Source organism: Eleutherodactylus coqui, chromosome 3 (assembly GCF_035609145.1).
Source record: "Eleutherodactylus coqui strain aEleCoq1 chromosome 3, aEleCoq1.hap1, whole genome shotgun sequence".
NCBI lineage: Eukaryota > Metazoa > Chordata > Amphibia > Anura > Eleutherodactylidae > Eleutherodactylus > Eleutherodactylus coqui.
The window spans coordinates 250,432,258-250,455,977 of NC_089839.1; the positions used below are offsets into that span (position 1 = coordinate 250,432,258).

A 23,720-nucleotide genomic window follows, 5' to 3' on the forward strand; every position below is an offset into this window, starting at 1 on the left:
GTTTCTCTGGGACAAGTTGTATATTTTAATTTCACCACATTGGGGTACATATAATGTGTTGTATATCTTTTATTACATTTTTGTGGAAATATCCAGAAGTTCCTCAATTATGTTGGGGTTTTGTTTTACAGTGTTCAATAGTCCATTAATTTAACATAAGTTTCTTATCTGGATCAGCATGATTATTGCAATACCACATTCATATAGATTTGTTTTATTTTTTATTAGCACAATAAAAGCAGGTTTTTATAAAGAAAAATGATTAAAGCTGTCGCCACATTCTAAGACCCATAACATTTTTGTTTTGAGGTACTTGTGATGTTTAGATTGCTTTTTATTGCATTTTTTTGAGGCAAACAAAAGGAAAATAGCAATTCTGGTATTACGTTTTCAGCTATTACAACATTCACCATGTACAACAAGTAATAAAATATTTTCATTATTTGGGCTCCTATGAACACAATAAGGCCCACTGCACACGGCTGCGATTTAAAAAAAAAAAATTTCCTCTGCTTGCAGAAACTGCAATTTATTTTTCACAAGTGTGCAGGAAGAATCGATTTCCAATGGCATGTTATGGGCGCTATTAGCTTTTATTCTGCAGAAAATATCCGTCCGTGGGCAAGAGCCCTAATACTTATTATGTGCTGCTTTTTAAAATCTTTTTTGGTATTTTATCAATTTAAAATGGGTTTTTGTGGGCAAAAATGTATAAAACTAGACTTACAAGTTTAAAATTAAACTTTTTAACACTCTGTTCTAGTCCCTGAAGAAGACCTAAAGATGTAATAGTTCAATCGCTAGAATAATGCACTGCATTACTTATATAGTGCATTCTGTTAAGCTTTTGACAGCAGCCTATTAGACTCTGCACAAGGAGGGGCCTAATAGGCTGCATTATATTGCAGACATGGAGGCCTTTGTCAAGCTTCTGGCTGCCATGGGAACCCATTGGTATCTTGCAATCACATTGTGAGGTGTTGATTAGAAATGAGCGAGCCCGCTCGGTTAAGGCAGTTACTCGAGCAAGCATCGCTCTTGAGTAACTGCATACTCGTCCGAGCAAATGCGGGGTGAGAGATCTCTCTCATTCTTTACCACCCCCCGAGCCTGCTCGGACGAGTATGCAGTTGCTCAAGTAACTGCCTTAACAGAGCGTGCTCGCTTATCTCTAGTACTGATGGATGACAAGAGGAGCCCCCTCCCTCTGTCATCTGCTTTCATTCTACAGTTGCTATTGATGTAAGGGGTTAAATTGCCAGGATCTGAGGATTGTCTTCATCTGGTGATTAGAGCAGGATCCTGGCCAATGAGTAGTCAGCAAAGCCACCGGCTCAAAAAGATGCATATGCAGGTTTCAAGTCCATTAGTGAGGTCAGTAAAAAGGCATATTACAGTCTCTAATGGGTAATTGCTCATTTCACAAACACTTTTTGTTTTGTAAAATAAAAACTTGATTCTTATTCCTTATTTCAAAAATTACTCACACGGTTATTCATAACATAGGTTCTTACCAAGGATAACATCTATATGGACTTTGTAAAATTCTATGGAAATGTTATTTTTGGTCAGATTTGAACCTAGTACTCTAGTGCTGCAAGGCAACAGTGCTAGCCACCAAGCTTATTTTTAATTTTTCCCTCTGTAGAGGAGTAAAAGAACAAGATGAAACACAAAGTGTACATACAAATTTAATACAGATGTTGTCCTTGGTCAGATTTGAACCTAGGACTCCATCACTGCAAGGCAACAATGTTAGCCACTGAGCCACCATGCTCTTTTTCTTCCTTTTGTTGCTTCTCCAAAATGTGTTTTTTAGCTGGTATTACTAATACAACATGAGAAATGTATCTGACAATATTTGTGGATGTGCATGTTCATCAAAGGGTTGCACCTTATTCGCTGTTTTTTTTGGTCAATGCTATATATGTCTACATATGGGTTGTACATTTCCTGCTTTTGCTGCATTCGCTATTTCATGCTTGTACTACTCTTACCATTCCACCATCAAGAATTCAAACTAGGAAAAGGTTAAACCCATTCCTACCATACCTACCTCTATTGGAATAGTACCACTTCTCCATTTCTCATTGCAGTGGCCCAAATGGATCCTACAAAAGTGGCTTGCCTTTAAATTGCAGCGCTCAGTCTATGTAAAACCAGCAGGTGTTAACTACTACTTCATTTGCCCTACGACAGAGCTATTAACAATTATTATAATCTACCAAGTGGACAGATAATTCTCATTGGTTGCCTGCAGATTCAGATCGGATTGGCTGCAAGCCAGTGGAGTGACAGTTGGGAGGCAGTTGATCGTGCAGTTCTGGAGAGTGAAGAGAGAGATAGGAGAGGAGTCCTGTCGTATATATAGTGAGAAGATTTTCAATGAGATTTCAGTCAGATCAGAACAGTACAGGGAGCAGAGAGTTTATCAGTAAGTCCGCTGTTAAAGAAGTTAACTACATAGCTAGCCAGTGTAACCATGTGTGCAGTTGAGAGGAGTTAATCAGACAAGTGAGACCATTAGATAGTGAAAATATTTGGGTGTCCATCAGAAAGAGAGAGAGGGACAGTGTTAGCGTGTATAGAGAGTAAGTTAGGATTATCAGGAGGAGAAAGATCCCTGTAAGCATTATAGTCAGGAAGCTACCAGAAGGGTTGATCTGGAGGCAAGTTGCGGCTTGTCACAGGAGAGTCCCTGCGAGGTGGCCGTGACACGAGGTAAAACACAGAAATATTCATTTTATCGTGAGGAGAGGGCTTCAAATACAGAACAGAGTTATAATTTCTAACAGCAGAGCCACAGCATAACCTTATAACCTGGGCCAAAACGAAGGTGTATACTGCTTACAGTTCACGCCACTGAAGACCTATTAAACCGGCCCAAGGAAAACTAACAGGACTATCCTATGTTACCCAGAGCATCATCTCTGTCTGTAACCTGAGGAAGCCCATGTACATTATTCCTGTTAATGATACTTCTAACATGTAAAAAATAACCACTTTTAATGAAAGGCTTGTATGTGTCCACTGATATATGATCGCTTCCGACATCAACAAAGAAATGGAAAAAAGTTATTACGTTTTAAACCCTGGTTCTTGTGATTTCTCAGTTGTATCACATTTAACATTCTTGTGCTAATGTAGCACTGGCATCAAAAATTGTTATTTATAAAAAGAAAATAACAACAACGTTACAAAGAGGTCATTGTGGCTCTGTCCCAAATGACAGGTAACCGATGCAGAGCACCTAAGCAGCCACCTTTTACATTTGCTCAGCCTTACCCTCTCTGACTAGTTCCTCAGCACAGATGCCTAAGCAACGTCCTAACAAAACCAACACTCACAGCATTTGTTAGGACAGATTACACCATGCCAGGCAAAGAAAGGAGAAGAAACCTGCCTTTACTACCCAGGGCAAGTGGGGAACCCCTGCCTAAAAGTGGGGCTGGTATCCTTATGAGGACGGCCCCATGGTTTTCTCCTTGGACTTGACTATCCCTGATTAGGTACCTAAAGAGATGCACAAAACACAGGACATGTCACTGTTCAACACTTACACACAGAAAAGGACTGTGCGCACCTCATGTCCCTTATCCTGCACTGAAACACAGAACACGTTGATGTTCACACCAATAACACAGAACGCGAACCCCACTGTGACCTCTCACACATACTGATATTAAACAATAGCTAGTTCAAGAATCCTTACACCAAGGGGGAAAAGTCAGCCACCGAACTGACATACAGGGAACCGTCTCAGGCATCTCCCACCTGACAAAACACAAGACATCGGACGTCTGAAGGCCACACCTATAAAACGGAAAGGGAGAGCGGGTCAGCGTAATATGCAGACAGCAAATACAAGTGTCCATACCGTCCTCGGGGAAGGTGAGAGAAACAAGACTAAACTTGCATAACACCCAGATCTGAGTGGCAATAAGACAGAATGAATAAAATGACCAACATCCTCTAACCATAGGAGCTGGCATTTATGTGCAGCAGACTGGTGGGCATTGGCTGGCTGGAGAAAATCAACACCCAGCCAGCTCAATTATCTGCGCTGTTGGAAATCTATATAGAACAACCGATCCCAGCAGCACAACCTGACAGCAGTGTTACAAAGTTGGCACAGTGAATAAAGATTCAAGGGCTTGTTCTTAGGGCTTGATTCTTGATCACCAGAAGTTTTTCTGATAATTCAGAGGCTGTAGGGTGCAACCTTCTCCCTTAGAAGTGTGACTCCGTCACGGGACTTTAGTGTAAGCTTACTACATCATTAGGATAAGTATCTTGATGCTCCTACTAGCTAATCTCTCTCTCTGCAAAACAACTAGGCTGCCTTCTTGCTGGGTTGGCCCCTCCCTTCTCTTCCGGGTAAAGGGAGGGGCTAACCCAGTTCATTTTGCACAGTTAACTTTCGGATTTCTTAATTCTAAGCAAGATTTGCAAGTGTGATGCAGCGCAACGCAATGTGCAAACAACATACAATACCATGCACTTGAGAAATAGGTTTTCTGCAACCACACAACAACTTTGTACTGAATTGGGGCAGGAACTCCGGTTCTGAGACACTACACATCCACTATAGAATATATTTTAAACTCATCAGTCTTATCCATAAAGCTCTCCACAGTGCTGCACCACCCTTTATTTCCTCTCTCATCTGCACTACTACCTTACCCATGCTCTTCATTATATTAATGAACTTAGACTAGAGGATTGAGGCGTTTGACTGGGATTCATTAAAATTGCAAATAGAAAGACAGAGTTCAACTTAGGAGATACACAATATTGCAGATCTACCCAAGTTCGCAGTTCTCATTTGGAAGATCTGTCACCAATCTTATTAGTACGAGGTCTGTTATTCTTTATTTTATTCAGGCTTGAAGAACGCTTTGCCTTTTTTATAGATGTGTCATTTTTATTAAATCATTTTTGTAACCTGCAATCACTCTTGTAATCACATAAATTACATCTTAACATTCAGTAAATTTATTCCTTGCTGCTCCACAGTGGCGCTTTGAGGTATGTCTAATTCATTTTAGCCTAAAGTGAAAGGTGAGTGTAAGATTGACTATGTAAATGTAATTAGCTCTTTACAGTTGCATTCAAATCACATGCAGTGAGTGGCAGTTGTGACAATATGCATTAGAAATATTGCCTGAGAGGATATTCACACTTTACTAACAGTATTCTGTTCTGTCTAGCTAAACACAACACACCACCATGGTTAAGAATGTTGCTGTGATCGGCGGCGGTTCCAGTGGACTAACTGCAATTAAGTGCTGTCTTGATGAAGGTCTGGAGCCCACATGCTTCGAAAGTAGTGATGATATTGGAGGACTCTGGAGATTTAAGGTATTTTCACACATTCGTTCTTTCCCAAAGCAGTTTTGATCCCCAGTTATATGCTATTCTATTAATGGTATACATTCCACATAGCAACATTACAGGAAGAGAAAGGACAATAAGACCACCACAAATTGGGACACTTATATCCTAAGGAGCAAGACCTTATGAGGCAATTCAGTTTAAGAAAAGAGTCTAGTTGTAGACGGCCCTTTTAAACTACCTTGATGTTGTATTGAACTGAAGTGATGTGTTGTCTCTATTATAAATGCCTTTAAAGTACATTTCCCATCCTTAAAGGGGTTTTCCTATCTCAATAATCATACATCATATAGTTCTTTATGTAAAGTTATTAAAATCTGTAAATACCTTCATTTTTTCCCTTTATATTTCTTCATTATCCCTATGGTTCTTTATTTGGGAGTCCCATTTGGTAATCATCCCACTCCCACATTTTTTCTCCTTAGGGAGAGCAACTATATACCATAAACTAAGTGAGGAGACTCAAATGGCCACGCACGCTCCTCTGGGTAATATGCAAATAAGGGAGATGGAATAAATCCTCCACAGTGCCACCTATTGAAAGGCAGCATTCCTTCGAGTCAAAGTGGGACTTTTTATACAAGTCTTGTTACAATGACTGGGAATCAAAAGCAAAGCCAGACTCCATGTACATACAGCTGTTTCCGGGTTATTGCCCATCATCAGTGTACAGTAGGAGTCTGGCTTTGCTAGTGAGAGGCCTGGGACAGGGGTCAGAAACGCTCTTTTCTCCTTAGGGAGAGCAACTATATACTATAAACTAAGTGAGGAGACTCAAATGGCCACGCACGCTCCTCTGGGTAATATGCAAATAAGGGAGATGGAATAAATCCTCCACAGTGCCACCTATTGAAAGGCAGCATTCCTTCGAGTCAAAGTGGCCATTTGAGTCTCCTCACTTAGTTTATAGTATATAGTTGCTCTCCCTAAGGAGAAAAGAGCGTTTCTGACCCCTGTCCCAGGCCTCTCACTAGCAAAAGCCAGACTCCTACTGTACACTGATGATGGGCAATAACCCGGAAACAGCTGTATGTACATGGAGTCTGGCTTTGCTTTTGATTCCCAGTCATTGTAACAAGACTTGTATAAAAAGTCCCACTTTGACTCGAAGGAATGCTGCCTTTCAATAGGTGGCACTGTGGAGGATTTATTCCATCTCCCTTATTTGCACTCCCACATTTGTGACTGAGTTTATTTCCCATTGATGACAAAATGTGATGAGCACGCTCACTTTCCTTTACCAAGAATCTCAATACAGTTATGTAAATAATACTAGTATTAAATACTTTATACCCCTTGTGAATAGATTGTGTTTTGGTTCTGGTGTTTTGTTACTGCAATCTATGTAGTTTTGTTGAGTTACTTTCTTATAATATATAGAACTTTACATCTGGCAAATATGTGAATCTTTTCCCATGCAGAAAGAACCTGAAGAAACCAGAGCTAGCATTTACAAGTCCGTTATTATAAATACGTCTAAGGAAATGATGTGCTACAGCGACTACCCAATGCCTGAAGACTTTCCCAACTACATGCATAACTCCAAAGTGCTGGAATATTTCTATCAATATGCTGAACAGTTTCAACTCCAGAAGTATATCAAGCTTAAGGTAGTAATCAGTATCAATTCTCATTAGACAGTATTTTAAAACATTTAGTCCTCATGCACTCGGCATGGATCTTGGATGGTGGCAAACAGAATCCTATACGTTGTGTACTGCCGTAAGTTTGGAGCGATCCTCACATAGAAGTAATACTTCTCTAGGAGAAAAGCATTATACATACAGTAAGCCATCGGATGGGGCATGACACATTTTTTTCTGGAATCTGAAAAAAAAAGTATTTGCATGAAATTGGAGACATATGAAGGTTAGTGTTAAAGGAAACAAAACAGTAAAATCCTGTTACGGGTCAAACTTCGCTAAAAGTTCAATGTGGCGTGAAAACAGATTTCTTCTTCCCCCTCTTCTTTTTCCTCTTTTTTTCTCTTCCTCTTTTTCTTTATTAAAGAATATATCAGAATAGCACCTTGCATATTAAGTTTATATATCTAGCAGTAAGAAACAGAAGTGAAAGTCCACCCACCTGTTGCCTGGTGAGAAAACCCTGGAGAGGGAAATCCCACCTGCACCCTGTGTCAAGTTGGTGTTATGAAAAGTCCTTGTCCACGACCCAGTTTCCAGAGAGATGTCTGGAAATGTCAAGCTCACTGATTCACCAGGAACTTTAAAATTATTCCCCAAAGGCAATTGGACCAAGGTGCACTTTAACTAGGAAGTGCACTAAAACCCGCAGTTTAGGTTTTCATCCTTTTCATTCAATATATCTGCCACATGTTTCGGCACAACATACGTGCCTTTTTCAAGCATAAAAAATGCATACACAGTGCACAGATACATATATATGTTAACTTACAATGAGGAATCCGTCTCAAGTACCACGTGATACATTCTGATGTCATCTCAGGGGGAGGGAACTCCCTCTAGTTCATACGCTAGTGATGTGTCCTGTCAATGGAGCACAACATACGTTCTAATATATATATTTTTTTATCAATACTTTCTTTATTGTGTAAATTAAAGAATGTCATACAATAAAATACGTTATCTTCAGAGACAATGACATAAGATCAAATTGCATGTACAATTCCAAAGCAGGTTTTGGGTTCAAAAATATTAAGCTTTTTACTTGACAAATATACATTAAATGATTGAGGGTTGACAGGGAGGGAATAAGGATAAGGAGAGGTTAGAAGGGGACAGGAGGGGAGGGGAGTCGTGGACTATACTTGGTATAATAAGTTCAATGGGCTTATATATGTAAGCCAATAGGAACATCTTCCGGTTCAGTCTCTATAGTCCAAAAGTCCAACAGTTCAGCCGCTTCGCGCGCCACGGGAGCCTTTAATTTTCATACATCGCTACCTATAAGATAACCCTAACTTTCCTCCAATCCACTGAACACTATTGAGAAATCTCTCTGTATTAGGGTGGGTTAGTCCCATCCTGTATATCTCTTTAATTTTCCACCTGTTGGTCTTAGGTGTCTATGCCCTTCTCTATTGTCTAGGAGAGTTTGTTCACTAATTTTCTTCTCGCGTTCCTGCTCCTTTAACCAGGATGATATTCAGGGTTGGGGTCAGATCAGACAAACATTTGAACATACAAACATATAGACATAAAGCAGCCCCACCATGCACTTTATACACCGGGGGAGGGTCATATCTAGGTTTGGACACAAGAGGAAGGCACAGGTAGGAAAAGACAATGGTCTAAGGGTATGTCATCACTCTCCTGGCCTGACCCCAGGGGCCCTCTCCTTCTATCTTTTAGAGAGTACCTGTCTTCAGCCACTTTCCGAGAGCGTCTGAGGACCTAAAAGTCATCCAGGTCTGCCATGTGCGGTAGTGCTCCTCCCAAGCTTCCGGACCATCTGCTCCCAGCTCCTCAAAATGCATTAATGAATGGATCTCCTCAACCCACATTATCCGGGTTGGGACGATGTTGGAACGCCACAGCCTCGGGATAATCCTCCTAGCTGCAATGATAAAGAATCGGAGGAGTCCCTTCTTGGTTTTGTTTATCGATTCTGGTAGCATAGAGAGAAGGGCCAGCTCTGGGGTAAGAGACACCCCCCCCCCCATGGCAGATATGATTGTATAGCTCTATCACCTCCTTCCAGAGATTTGACACCTGCGGACACCCCCACCAGATATGTAGCATTGTACCTCTACTATTATTACATCTTCAACAAGCTGGGGATGTCTGAGGGAACATCCTCTGAAGTCGATCTGGCGTTCTGTACCACCTTCACAGTATTCTAAAATTCAGGTCCTGGACTCTACCCGCCGAGGAGACCCTATGTGTCAAAAGCCAGGCTTTGTTCCAGCTTTCGGAGGAGAAGCTTCTGCCTAATTCCCTTTCTCAAGCCCCCACGTAGTCAGGGTTCTCGCCCTCCGTCTCCCGAGACAGCAGCATCCCGTAGAGTCTGGAAATCATGTGTTTAGAGGGCGTGGGAGAAAGGTACAGTTGTTCAAACTCTGTTAGGGGCTTTACCTTGCTCACTCGTAGCGTCAATGTGTTCACAAAACTCCTCAGCTGAAAATATTTCAGCCACATCCCTGGCTGGGTCTCACTGTCTCCCAGGATCTCCTGTATTGACTTCAAACCTGATATTGATACCACATCTCCCAATCTTGGGATTGGGTTGTTTGGCAGCGTCAAGATAGGAGTGCCCAGAAAGGTGGTCTCAAACTGATGGTTGTAGATTAGGGGTGTGAGTGGACCTGGTGTTCCCACGAGGCCCTTTAATGCTGCGAAGCTTGTCCAATTCTCAAGGAGTTGGACACAGAATGGGGATAGGATAGGTAGAGCCTTGATCAGTTTAGAGGGGATCCAGGCAGACGCTTGTAGGTAGCCCTCTACCCCCTCATGTTCCGCTCTACCCACAACTTTGAGGACTTATGCTTTAGTATGTCTAATATACAATTAGAAATGCTTGCTCTATAATAAAGGGTGAAGTCAGGGAGGCCTAGGCCGCCTCTCTCTTTTCTCCTTGTTAAGAGTGTAAAACGCATGCACGGTTTGCGTCCTCTCCATACAAACGCTGTTATTAAGGCTCTCAGTTTCTTCAGATATGATCTTGGGAGCTTAATCGGTATAGTCTGGCATAAGTAAAGAAATTTAGGAAGTACATCCATCTTGATCACTTTAACCCTGCCGCTCCATGATAGGAAAAGGGGTCCCCATTTAATCAGGTCTCTCCCTAGTCCTTCCGCGAATGAGAGGTAGTTGAGTCTAAACGCCTGTGAGACCTCACCCGGGAGCTGGATACCTAGGTATTTTATGCTTGTTTCGCGCCAACCGAAAGGGAACGATTTTTTCAGATGGGACACTTCCGTCTGTGGTAGTGTGATATTCAGGACTTCAGATTTTTGGGTGTTGACTTTATAATTATTGACCCTACTAAATCTTTTAAACTCTTCGAGGAGGACCGGCATGCTAATACGTGGATTGGACATGTACATGAGCAGGTCATCCGTGAAGCGGGCCATTTTATGTTCCAGATTCCCAATTTGGATTCCTCTGATGGACCCATTGCTACGGATGGAGTTTGCCAAAGTCTCCATGGTCAGGATGTATAAGAATGGTGAGAGTGCGCAGCCCTGTCTGGTCCCGTTCCCGATTCGGAAGGCCTCAGACAGTGCCCCATTGACCCTGACTCTAGCAGTGGGCCTTTGGTATAGTGCCATTATCCACTGTTTCATTCGCGCCCCCAGCCCCATACTGTCCAATGTGGCAGAGAGGAAGGGCCAACTTACTCGGTCAAAGGCCTTTTCGGCATCAATTGCCAGTAGGCATAGGGGGATTCCATGTCGCTTGGCCCTATCAATAAGAGACAGCGTCTTTATGGTGTTGTCCCTTGCCTCTCTGCCTGGGACAAAGCCTACCTGCTCTCTGTGGACAAGTCGCGGTATAATATGCTGGAATCTGTTAGCTATGAGCTTGGCGAACAATTTGATATATAAGTTAATTAATGAGATGGGTCTGAAGTTTCCGCAAATTGATGTGTCTTTGCCCGGCTTAGGAATGACTGTTATATGCGTTTGTAGCGCCTGCGGGGGGAAGGGTTGGCCCCTACTGATCGTGTTAAAAGCTTCTAATGCCAGGGGGGACAGCTCTTTTTGAAATAATTTATAGAATCTGGCGGTAAACCCGTCTGGCCCTGGACTCTTACCTACCTTCAGGTTTTGGATTATTTCTGACAGTTCCTGGGTGGTAAAGTCCAACTCCAGGTCCTCTCTCTCAATATTTGAGATTTTCCCTGGGGCATTAGCCGCAAGGTAGGTCTCTATCTCTGGATTTCTGGTTGACTCAGTTCCAGTAGTCTCGGGTTCAATATTATATATTTTACTATAAAATGTCCTAAATTCTTCCAAGATATCTTCTGTCTTATGGACCAGATGCCCTCGGCGTGACTGTACTTTAGGGACATGGGTTAATGGTAGAGATGAGCGAACGTACTCGTCCGAGCTTGATATTCGTGCGAATATTAGGGTGTTCGGGATGCTCGTTACTCGTAACGAGTACCACGCGATGTTCTGGTTACTTTCAGTTTCCTCTCTGAGACGTTAGCGCGCTTTTCTGGCCAATTGAAAGACAGGGAAGGCATTACAACTTCCCCCTGTGACGTTCAAGCCCTATACCACCCCCCTGCTGTGAGTGGCTGGGGAGATCTGATGTCACCCGAGTATAAAAATCGGCCCCTCCCGCGGCTCGGCTCAGATGCCTTGTGAGTTAGCTGAGGGACAGTGGTATCGTGTTGGAGCTGCTGTAGGGAGAGTGTTAGGAGTTAGTGTAGGCTTCAAGAACCCCAACGGTCCTTCTCAGGGCCACATCTAATAGTGTGCAGTACTGTGTTAGCACTGTATTTTTTTTTTTTTTTTCAAAATTGGATCTGCAGAGTATTGCGCCTTGCAATAGGGACAGAAGTGGTGGTTAGGCAGGGAGAGTGTTAGCAGTGAGTGTAGGCTTCAAGAGCCCCAACGGTCCTTTCTAGGGCCACATCTATCCGTGTGCAGTACTGTCCAGGCTGCTGTTAGCAGTGTTGCATATTTTTTTTTTTTTCTCAAAACCGGCTGTGCAGACCATTGCACCCGGCATTAATACTACAGGGATAGAATTGTGTAGGCAGGGCCAGAAGACATACATTATTCATTGAATAGATGCAGTGTGGCTTTTCCTTTGAAAAACAAGGGAAAAAATTCTATTTTGGCTGCAGGCTTGCGCCAATTTTTTTCCTGCATGGGAAATCCCTGATCTGCTGTAGCAAATAACTTTGCATCACTGCAGTTCTCTGACACATTTGCAGGGCCACAACACAGTTATTAAACTTAGTAGTATTCATTGAATACACGCAGTGTGGCTTGTCCTTTGAAAAACAAGGGAAAAAATTCTATTTTGGCTGCAGGCTTGTGCCAATTTTTTTCCTGCATGGGAAATCCCTGATCTGCTGTAGCGAATAACTTTGCATCACTGCAGTTCTCTGACACATTTGCAGGGCCACAACACAGTTATTAAACTTAGTAGTATTCATTGAATACACGCAGTGTGGCTTGTCCTTTGAAAAACAAGGGAAAAAATTCTATTTTGGCTGCAGGCTTGCGCCAATTTTTTTCCTGCATGGGAAATCCCTGATCTGCTGTAGCAAATAACTTTGCATCACTGCAGTTCTCTGACACATTTGCAGGGCCACAACACAGTTATTAAACTTAGTAGTATTCATTGAATACACGCAGTGTGGCTTGTCCTTTGAAAAACAAGGGAAAAAATTCTATTTTGGCTGCAGGCTTGCGCCAATTTTTTTCCTGCCTGGGAAATCAAATCCCTGGTAATACACCATGCTGAGGGGTAGGGGTAGGCCTATAGGACGTGGACGCGGGCGAGGACGCGGAGGCCCAAGTCAGGGTGTGGGCACAGGCCGAGCCAGTGCGGTGGCCAGGGGTAGAGGCAGGGCCAGACCGAATAATCCACAAACTGTTTCCCAAAGCGTCCCCTCACGCCATGCCACCCTGCACAGGTCAAGGTGCTCTACGGTGTGGCAGTTTTTCACAGAGACGCCTGACGACCGACGAGCAGTGGTGTGCAACCTTTGTCGCGCCAAGATCAGCTGGGGAGGCACCACCAACAGCATGCGCAGGCATATGATGGCCAAGCACCCCACAAGGTGGGACGATGCCCGTTCACCGCCTCCGGTTTGCACCACTGCCTCTCCCCCTGTGCCCCAACCTGCCACTGAGATCCAACCCCCCTCTGAGGACACAGGCACTACCGTCTCCTGGCCTGCACCCACACCCTCACCTCCGCTGTCCTCGGCCCCATCCAGCAATGTCTCTCAGCGTAGCGTCCAGACGTCGCTAGCGCCACTGTTTGAGCGCAAGCGCAAGTACGACGCCACGCACCCGCACGCTCAAGCGTTAAACGTGCACATTGCAAAATTGATCAGCCTAGAGATGCTGCCGTATAGGCTTGTGGAAACGGAGGCTTTCAAAAGCATGATGGCGGCGGCGGCCCCGCGCTACTCGGTTCCCAGTCGCCACTACTTTTCCCGATGTGCCGTCCCAGGCCTGCACGACCACGTCTCCCGCAACATTGTACGCGCCCTCACCAACGCGGTTACTGCCAAGGTCCACTTAACAACAGACACGTGGACAAGCACAGGCGGGCAGGGCCACTATATCTCCCTGACGGCACATTGGGTGAATTTAGTGGAGGCTGGGACAGAGTCAGAGCCTGGGACCGCTCACGTCCTACCCACCCCCCGAATTGCGTGGCCCAGCTCGGTGGTGGTATCTGCGGGGGTGTATGCTTCCTCCACTAAACCACCCTCCTCCTCCTCCTACGCAACCTCTGTCTCGCAATCAAGATGTGTCAGCAGCAGCACGTCGCCAGCAGTCGGTGTCACGCGGCGTGGCAGCACAGCGGTGGGCAAGCGTCAGCAGGCCGTGCTGAAACTACTCAGCTTAGGAGAGAAGAGGCACACGGCCCATGAACTGCTGTAGGGTCTGACAGAGCAGACCGACCGCTGGCTTGCGCCGCTGAGCCTCCAACCGGGCATGGTCGTGTGTGACAACGGCCGTAAGCTGGTGGCGACTCTGCAGCTCGGCAGCCTCACGCACGTGCCATGCCTGGCCCATGTGTTTAATTTGGTGGTTCAGCGCTTTTTGAAAAGCTACCCCCACTTGTCATACCTGCTTGGAAAGGTGCGCCGGATCTGCGCACATTTCCGCAAATCACACATGCACACTGCCACCCTGCGGACCCTGCAACATCGGTTTAATCTGCCAGTGCACCGACTGCTGTGCGACGTGCCCACACAGTGGAACTCTACGCTCCACATGTTGGCCAGACTCTATGAGCAGCGTAGAGCTATAGTGAAATACCAACTCCAACTTGCGCGGCGCAGTGGGAGTCAGCCTCCTCAATTATTTACAGAAGAGTGGGCCTGGTTGGCAGCCATCTGCCAGGTCCTTGGAAAATTTGAGGAGTCTACCCAGGTGGTGAGCGGCGATGCTGCAATCATTAGCGTCACCATTCGTCTGCTATGCATCTTGAGAAGTTCCCTGCAAAGCATAAAGGCAGACGCTTTGCGCTCGGAAACAGAGCCGGGGGAAGACAGTATGTCGCTGGATAGTCAGAGCACCCTCCTGTCTATATCTCAGCGCGTTCAGGAGGAGGAGCATGAGGAGGAGGGGGAAGAGACAGCTTGGCCCACTGCTGACGGTACCCATGCTGCTTGCCTGTCATCCTTTCAGCGTGTATGGCCTGAGGAGGAGGAAGAGGAGGAGGAGGAGGATCCTGAAAGTGATCTTCCTAGTGAAGACAGCCATGTGTTGCGTACAGGTACCCTGGCACACATGGCTGACTTCATGTTAGGATGCCTTTATAGTGACCCTCGCGTTACACGCATTCTGGCCACTACGGATTACTGGGTGTACACACTGCTTGATCCACGGTATAAGGAGAGCCTTTGCACTCTCATTCCCGAAGAGGAAAGGGGTTCGAGAATGATGCTATACCACAGGGCGCTGGTGGATAAACTGATGGTAAACTTCCCATCCGACAGCGCTAGTGGCAGAAGGCGCAGTTCCGAGGGCCAGGTAGCAGGGGAGGCGCAGAGATCAGGCAGCATGTACAGCGCAGGCAGGGGAACATTCTCCAAGGCCTTTGCCAGCTTTATGGCTCCCCAGCAAAACTGTGTCACCGCTCCCCAGTCAAGGCTGAGTCGGCAGGAGCACTGTAAAAGGATGGTGAGGGAGTACGTAGCCGATCGCACGACCGTCCTCCGTGACGCCTCTGCCACCTACAACTACTGGGTGTCGAAGCTGGACACGTGGCCTGAACTCGCGCTGTATGCCCTGGAGGTGCTTGCTTGTCCTGCGGCTTGCGTCTTGTTAGAGAGGGTGTTTAGTGTGGCTGGGGGAATCATCACGGATAAGCGTACCCACCTGTCAACCGACAGTGCCGACAGGCTTACACTCATCAAGATGAACAAAGCCTGGATTTCCCCAGACTTCTCTTCTCCACCAGCGGACAGCAGCGATACCTAAGCAATACGTAGGCTGCACCTGCGGATGGAAGCATCGTTCTCTCTCACCATCCAAAACGGGGACATTTCTGCTTCATCAATCTGTGTATAATATTCCTCCTCCTCCTCCTCCTGCTCCTCCTCCTGAAACCTCACGTAATCACGCCGAACGGGCAATTTTTCTTAGGGCAACAAGGCTCACTCATATAATTTTTCTAAACAATTTTTATACGTTTCAATGCTCTTAAAAGCATTGAAACTTTAACTTGAACCAATTTTTCGTTAAACTGGGCTGCCTCCAGGCCTAGTTACCACTTAAGCCACATTAACCAAAGCGATTAATGGGTTTCACCTGCCCTCTTGGTTGGCCATGGCCAATTTTTTGGATGTACATTAGTACTGTTGATACAGCAATTTTTGTCTGCCCTCGCCTACAGTGTAATCAAATGAATTTTTAGCCCACCTGCATTACAGCTGACGTTACATCCGCTGTGTTGGGCAATGCAATGGGATATATTTATGTACCGCCGGTGGCTTCCTGGCACCCACCCATGCTGTGGGTCCACAGAGAATTATAAATGCATCTGTTTCCACATCTAAAGAACCCCAGTCAGACTGGGGCATGCAGTGTGGGCCGAAGCCCACCTGCATTAAGCACGACATTACTACCTCACATGTGTTGGGCAATGCAATGGGATATTTTTATGTACCGCCGGTGGGTTCCAGGGAGCCACCCATGCTGTCGGTCCACAGGGACTTCACAATAGGGAGTTGTACCTGCCTGTGTCTATGAATTAAAAAGCCCGGTCTGACTGGGGCATGCAGACACCTTGACAGAATGAATAGTGTGTGGCACATAGGTTCCCCGTTGCTATGCCCACGTGTGCAGCTCCTGATGGCGGTGGCACAGGATTATATTTCTCATTGCTTCTGTACAGCATTGTGGGCTATCGCCCCACTCCTTTTAAAGAGGGTCGCTGCCTAGCCGTGCCAACCCTCTGCAGTGTGTGCCTGCTTTTCCTCTGGCAGACGCACTTATAAATAGACATGAGTGTGGCGTGGCATGAGGGCAGCTGAAGGCTGGGCAGGGACAGTTTGGTGTGCGCTGTGGACACTGGGTCGTGGGGGGGGGGGTGGTTGGTCAGCATGTAACCCAGGAGAAGTGGCAGCGGAGTGTCATGCAGGCAGTGATTGTGCTTTGTTGGAGGTAGTGTGGTGCTTAGCTAAGGTAAGGTATGCATTGCTAATGAGGGCTTTTCAGAAGTAAAAGTTGTCGGGGGGGGGGGGGGGGGGGCCCACTCTTGCCGGTATTGTGGCTTAATAGTGGGACCTGTGAACTTGAGATGCAGCCCAACATGTAGCCCCTCGCCTGCCCTATCCGTTGCTGTGTCGTTTCCATCACTTTCTTGAATTGCCCAGATTTTCACACATGAAAACCTTAGCGAGCATCGGCGAAATACAAAAATGCTCGGGTCGCCCACTGACTTCAATGGGGTTCGTTACTCGAAACGAACCCTCGAGCATCGCGAAAATTTCGTCCCGAGTAACGAGCACCCGAGCATTTTGGTGCTCGCTCATCTCTAGTTAATGGTGTTCTAGGATGTAGAGTTCTGGCCAGCCAACTACCGCACTTGTCGCCATATTCAAATGAGCCTCTTCTTAATTTATCTCTATATACTAGGGATCTCTGGTCTAGGATAGTCAGGATCTGTTATCTAAGAAATGAGATTTGGGCCCTGAGGGTATCTGTTTGTTGGCGTTTATTGGTTGTCTCTTTAATGTTTAGTTCTGTCAGGAGGGCTGTTAGGGTAGCGGACCTTTCCTTTTTAAGGCGTGCGCCATGAGAGATCAGGACACCCCTCAGAACACATTTTAGAGCTTCCCATTTCACGGGGGGGGGGGGGGGGCGGAGTAGTATCGTTTCGATGGGCATCTACAAAGTCCTGGATTTTTCCTTTAATGTCTGAAATGCAGATAGGGTCTCTAAGGAGATTATCGTTTAATCTCCTGGTGCGACCACTCTGTGCTGCTCTCCCAGGAGCCAGTCCTCCGAACACGGTCTGACCACAAGAGGTTCCCGTGTGAGCAGCTGGGAGAGCAATCCAGGAGACCCTGAGAGACCATAATTAGATCTATTCTGCTGTAGGAGTTATGTACAGCAGAATAGAAGGAATAGTCCCTGACACCCGGATGTAATATTCGCCACAGATCTACCAAGCGTAGCGAGTCCAATGTTTTTCTAAGGGCCCGTAGTGCTGCTCGGAAGACAGAGGACTTACCCTAGGACGTGTCCAGGGCAGGGTCTAGCACCAGATTGGATAATCTTCGAGCCGTCTGCAAACTCAGATAGTTTTCTGAGGATCCTGAAGGCGTGCGAGGTCTGGTTCTGGTTGGGAAGGTAAACATTGGCAAATGTTAGTATGATACCCATCACTTCTACTTTGAGGAAAAGGAATCTGCCCTCAGGGTCTACACTTGAGGAAACCACCTGGTGCTGTAGGGTGCTGTGAAGTGCTATAGATACTCCACCTGCTCTCCTCAGCGGGTCGGGCCCATGGAACCAGTGTGGGTAGTTTTGTGATTTACACATTGGGACTTCTCCTATTTTGAAATGCGTTTCATGAAGCAGGGCCACCATGATCCCCTTTTTATGAAGATGGTAGAGGATTTGCTTCCTTTTTTTGTGGGACATTTAAGCCTTTAATGTTGAACGTGCAAAAAGTTAGTCTCCATGGTGACCGCTGCTCCAGGACCCGTAAACCAGGTCTGTTTTTTAAACCCTCTGAGCACGACTGGGATGGGTGAGGGAAGACACAGAAGGGTGAGAAGGGAAGAGGAAGTGTGGTTTGGCTAGGGATAGGGGTGGACATGACCAAGGGACAAAACAAACAAACAGGACTCATGGCCCCTAACTCAAACTTCAAGTTGCCTATTTTAGGCAATTAACAGCTATCAACTATGCTGTCTAACCTAACTGCGTAAGTGGTAACCTGTGGAGAACCCCCACCCCCCACCCCCTGCCTGCTTTGAGGTAAGTATGAATTTTTCTAGAAACTGAAGCTACCTGCCGCCGCTCCAAGACCCATCTTGCTACACAGAATTAGCAATGTAGAAAGGGAAAAGAGACACTTCTCTCTAATGGGGTCACAGTCGAGGGTCAGTCTTCTGTTGGGCTTCTAGGTTCTTCTCTCACTCTTCGGTGTGAGGCTTTGCGTTGCTTGCTTGACTGCCTTTCCATGGTCTGCAAGGATTGTCTTGGAGGCGGAATTGGTAGGGTGCATGAGGTTGGCCAGTCCGGGAGCGCCACAAAGGGAAGTTCTAAGGCACTGAGAAATCCTGGGAGGTTTCCCAGGCTTCTAAAGCTTGCTTGTCTTCCGTTTTTCCTGGCAATAAGTTGCAATGGAAAGCTCCACCGGTAGGGAATGTCTCTTTCCTGAAGTACTAGGAGTAGGGGTTTCAGTGCTTTACGCAATTGTAGGGTGCGTCTGGAAAGGTCCGGCAGGATCATGATTTTTGCTCCTCTAAATGTCAGTTCTTTTATTGTTTGAGTTTTCTACAGGATTAGGTCTTTGTCTTTGTAGAAGTGTATCCTACAAATAACGTCCCTTGGTCTGTTAGGGTCTGTTGGCTTTGGGCCTAAGGAGCGATGTATTCGGTCCGTTTCCATGGTCGTGTCTGCCGGTCTTTTCAGGATGTTATTAAAGAATTCCCTGCCCACTTCTCAAGCTGATTTGGTTCGATCTCTTCTGTCAGGCCTCTGATTCTCATGTTGTCTCTTCTGTGGTGATTCTCCAAGTCATCAATAAGAGCAAATAGGTTGGAGATTTACTGGGATTAGGCATGCAGTTCTTGTGTGTGGGCGTCGATGGTTTCTACTATTTTCTCTTGCGTCTCTTCCATCATCTCTACTCTTTGGCCCACCTGGCGGATCTCTTGATGGAGGGCAGTGACATCTTTTTTACGCTGCATTTCCATCTGATGGAATAAGGTATCATTTTCTTGCCTGGTTGGCATGGCTCTCAGGTGTTCTTTCCAATCCCACTCTTCTCTCTCTTTTCGTGGTCTAGTGGTACATGTTGTTGTGTCATGGCTGATGGCGGCAGTGGAGGCGGGCGGACTACTGGAGTGACTGTCCGGCGTTGTCGAACGGCGCTGTGGAGCCTTCAATTGGCACTGAAGGTTTCCTTTCAGCAAGGGTGAGTCTCCCTTGTCTTGCCTGTAGGGAGCACACTGTGGTAGGGGGAGCCAGGATACGTCTGTGGCCCCTTGTGCTGAGTAATTGTTTTGGCTCTGTGAGGCTTGGTTCCCAATCTCGCTCTCTGATTGAGGTGGAGAGGAGGGCTCTGTGGATGGCAGAGTTTTTATTATTGGGCATTTCTGGGGGGGGGGGGGGGGGGTTCGGGTCTTCTGCCACTTTCTGCAACTGTGGTCAGCCAGGGTTTAATGGTAGCATTCTGTGGGGAGTATGCTGTGGATTTATTTTTTGTTTATGGTCCCAGGCTTGTTTCCCCTCTGGGTATTGTGCATCCTGGGGGGATTCATGAGTGGGGCTTTCACTATATGCTGGGATCTGTTGTTCCTGCCAATCCCCTGATGTTTTCTGCCGCTGTCCCCTGCATACCTGGTGTGATTCTATGGTTACTATCGCAGGGGAGCAGCTGCATTCACTGTGCTGTGTTGTGCTGAGAGCTCCGGGGCTCTCCTCCTCCATCCTTAGCATGTATTGTACTGGGGGGAGGGGTCCGACGCCAAGCTCTGCAGAGCCGACAGGCTCTATTGCTTCTCCCGGCTCTCCTGTCTCTCTCCCCCTTGCTTCTGCTGTAGCCACTGCCTCCATTATCAGAGGAGGTCACCTCTGCATAGGCAAACTTGCCGATCGCCGGGCTTGCTGAGCGTGCGTGGGACCGATGTCCGGCATCTGGAGCAGATTTCTCCCTTGTGCTGTGCTCCGGTGCCATCTTGGAGGCCTCCTCGTGGGTGACTCGGAGGAATGCCAACATTAAGCCCACCGGCGCCTTCTGGTCCCCTCCTGAGGTGTCCCTCTTCTTTCCCCTTGCCATCGGGTGAGTTTTTAGTGGGTGCTGGCGGGTCTGGGTGCTTTTTTCAGCGGGCTGGAGCAGGGAGCTTGGCAAGCGTGCGTCTTAGTTCTCCATTAGCTAGCCACGCCCCTCCCAAAGCAGGTTTTAAGTATTTATGAAATTTTTATCCTTGACAATAAAGAATAAGGTAAGTTTGAGATAAAGGAGAGGAGATGGGGAGGTGTGTGTGTGTGGAGGGGGGGTTGTGGGGGGAAAGGGAGGAGGGAGGGGGCAGGTTTAGGGGTAAGATTCCACTTTAAAGAGGAAATATTGAATAGAAATTCGGATTAAGTGTGCGTTAATTCTGTTGCTCTACATGGGTAATAGGGTATTTTAAGCATCAGATACACCATTTTTATATTAGTTAACAATGACATTACTGGACCAGACCCGCCACGGTTTCCACATAGTTCTGAAATTATCATGTGTTCTTGAGGCCCAACTTATTAACTCCTCAAATCTGCAAATTTCATTGACCTTAGCGATCCACTGTGACAAAGTGCGCCGTCACAGAAGCAGATTAACGTCTAAATTATTAGTAATAAAGCCCAACGTACTGTACGTTGCCAACTTCCCATAATATGCTCTTCCTCTCTGCTATGATTGTATACAGAGGGAAGCAGTATTAGGATGTGGCACCTAGGTCCTTGAAGAGACTCTCATATCTCCATCAACCCAGTGGCTTCTGTGTTGTGCCCCGTGTTCGTTTAAGTAATTTTTAAATATAATTAATAAAGAATTATCATTTTAGATTTGTCTAAACTGTGAAAGGACTGTGACAAAGTGGGTGCAGTGGACTGCCGCCAATCTAAAGGAATTAGGGATTTAGCTGACAATATAATGTGTGCGATTAGGTTAGACCTAGAAGGCTTATACTCAGGTGAGGGCCTGGCTAAGATCACATAGTCAGGGGAGATACTGAAAGGGGTTCCTATTATATTTTGTTTTGCCTGTTCTACTTGATCCCCAAATGGTTTAAAAACTGGACAATCCCACCAGTTATGGATTAAGGAGCCCCCTTGTCCACAGCCACGCCAACAAAAGTTTGAGTCAGAAAGTTCATACGCGAACAACCTTTCTGGAGATTTGTTGCGTTCCAATATTTACCACAACTTTATCACTCATGCATCTTACTAACATAAAAACACTGCATTAAAAACGTACATCCTTTTAGATTTAACTATTCTGATTGGTAACTAAAGAAGAGAAATATATTAGTCAGATCGAACCGGAGATCCCATACTTTTACGACTTAACAAAAATACGTAAGGGTGCACAGAATCCTCCGGGGTAAACTCAACGACAAGTAGACTTTCAGAAAAGGCGACAGACAGTTACAGGTATATGTGTCTAATCTATTTGAAGGATACGGGCAATCTCTTGGAACTAATCAAGAATTTATGAAGGGAAGATAACTACATCTGGTGTACGTTAGACGTAGAGGCTCTTAACATGAACATTCCACATGATCTCGGAGTGATAGTAGTTCAATGGGTTTTAAATAGTGATCCACTAATACCCATCAATCAAATATTATTTATTTCCAAATCCATTGAATTTATTTAAAAAAACAATTACTTTGTATATAAAAATCAATTTTACATACAGACAAATGGTACAGCGATGGGCAGCAAATTCGCCCCTTCATTTGCAAATCTTTATATGGGCTAATTTGAAAAAGAAACATTTTTAGATCCTCATACTAAATTCCATCGTAAATTCATAAATGACATTTTAATCATGGGAGGGAACAGAAAGGGAATTAAAATCCTTTATTGATAAACGTAATATTAATAGTATTTACGTTTTACTGACACTATTGAGAAGAATCAAATTGTATTTTTAGATTTAGTATTAATGCATAAAGAGAGCAGTATTTTCACAAAGACACATTTTAAGAAAGAGGATTATTATAGTTGCCATTCAAAACATTGGAAAAATAATATTCCCTATAGCCAGTTAAAAAGGATCAAGAGAAACTGTACATCAAAAGAAGACTGAGGATCAAGCAAAAATCATCAAAACTCGCTTCAAAGAAAAACATTACCCAACTAAACTAGTTGAGAATGCCTACAACAGACTAGCTAGTGAAGATAAAGAGAAAACTGATAAACCAAAAAAAGAAAGATAAAAAAAAAAAAAAAGAAAACAATTGCTAAGAGGAAGGAAGTGCATTTATAACAAAGTTTACCAATAACAATGTAGATACAAGAAGAATTCTGGTAAAAAATTGGAATATGCTTAAAGGTGATCCATTTCTAGAAAAAACACTAAAAGAACAACCGAAAATAATTTTCAAAAGAAATAAAACCCTCCAAAACATTCTTGCCCCATCAAATCCAAGTACAAAAATAATAATAAAAAAAGTCATTGGAAACATATTTATTGGGAAATTTAAAACCAGGACTGTACAAATGTGGAAAAAGGAGATGCAGGTGCTGCCCACATATAATGCACAAAACAAAGAATAAAAAACTGGGAGAAGAAACCTTAACATTGAAACAGAGAATCACATGTGAAACAAAAAATGTTATACATTATCCAAAAATAGTAGGTCAGCACGCAAAGCTTCCATAAAAAAAACGTTTTCTATATTTTATTCATTACAATTAAAAAGATGTTACAGTACAAAAGAGAGGAGTCTCCAATGTGCAGCAGATAGGCAGAAGGAAGACCTACAACTAGAGATGAGCGAGCACGCTCGGTAAGGTCAGTTACTCGAGCGAGCCTCGCTCATCTCGAGTAACTGCCTCATCCTCCGAGCGTGCTTGGGGGGGGCGGCGTAGGGTAGCGGGGGGGGGGGTGGGGGAGATAGATCTCTCTCTCCCCCCGCTCCCCTCTGCTCTCCCCCGTTGCCTCCAACCCCCTCCCCCCGAGCACGCTTGGAGGAGATGGCAGTTACTCGAGATGAGCGAGTCTCGTTCGAGTAACTGACCTTACCGAGCATGCTTGCTCATCTTTACATACAACATATCAAGTTCATAGAATTATATGCTCAAAAAGTGCAGGTATGCAAAATTATATATCAACAAACATTTAATCATGTAAAATGACACATCAAGCATACAAAGCATTAAATCTATGCATATAAGCAACAGTTCATAATGTGTAAATCCCACCTTACAACCTGCATCCCGACACGTGTTTCGCCCCAAGCTTCCT

At 45.2% G+C, this 23,720-nt stretch overlaps 1 protein-coding gene across 1 annotated transcript in view; it reads left to right on the top strand.

The window, feature by feature from the left end:
* The window catches only part of LOC136621635 (flavin-containing monooxygenase 5-like), a 72,342-nt gene that overhangs the window by 13,361 nt on the left and 35,261 nt on the right, over positions 1 to 23,720 (top strand). Inside the window, exons 2-3 of the mRNA XM_066597269.1 lie at positions 5,211 to 5,361; positions 6,816 to 7,004. Of these exons, the coding sequence (XP_066453366.1) occupies positions 5,230 to 5,361; positions 6,816 to 7,004 (321 nt within the window). The 5' untranslated portion in view covers positions 5,211 to 5,229. The remainder of the gene's footprint in view (positions 1 to 5,210; positions 5,362 to 6,815; positions 7,005 to 23,720) is intronic.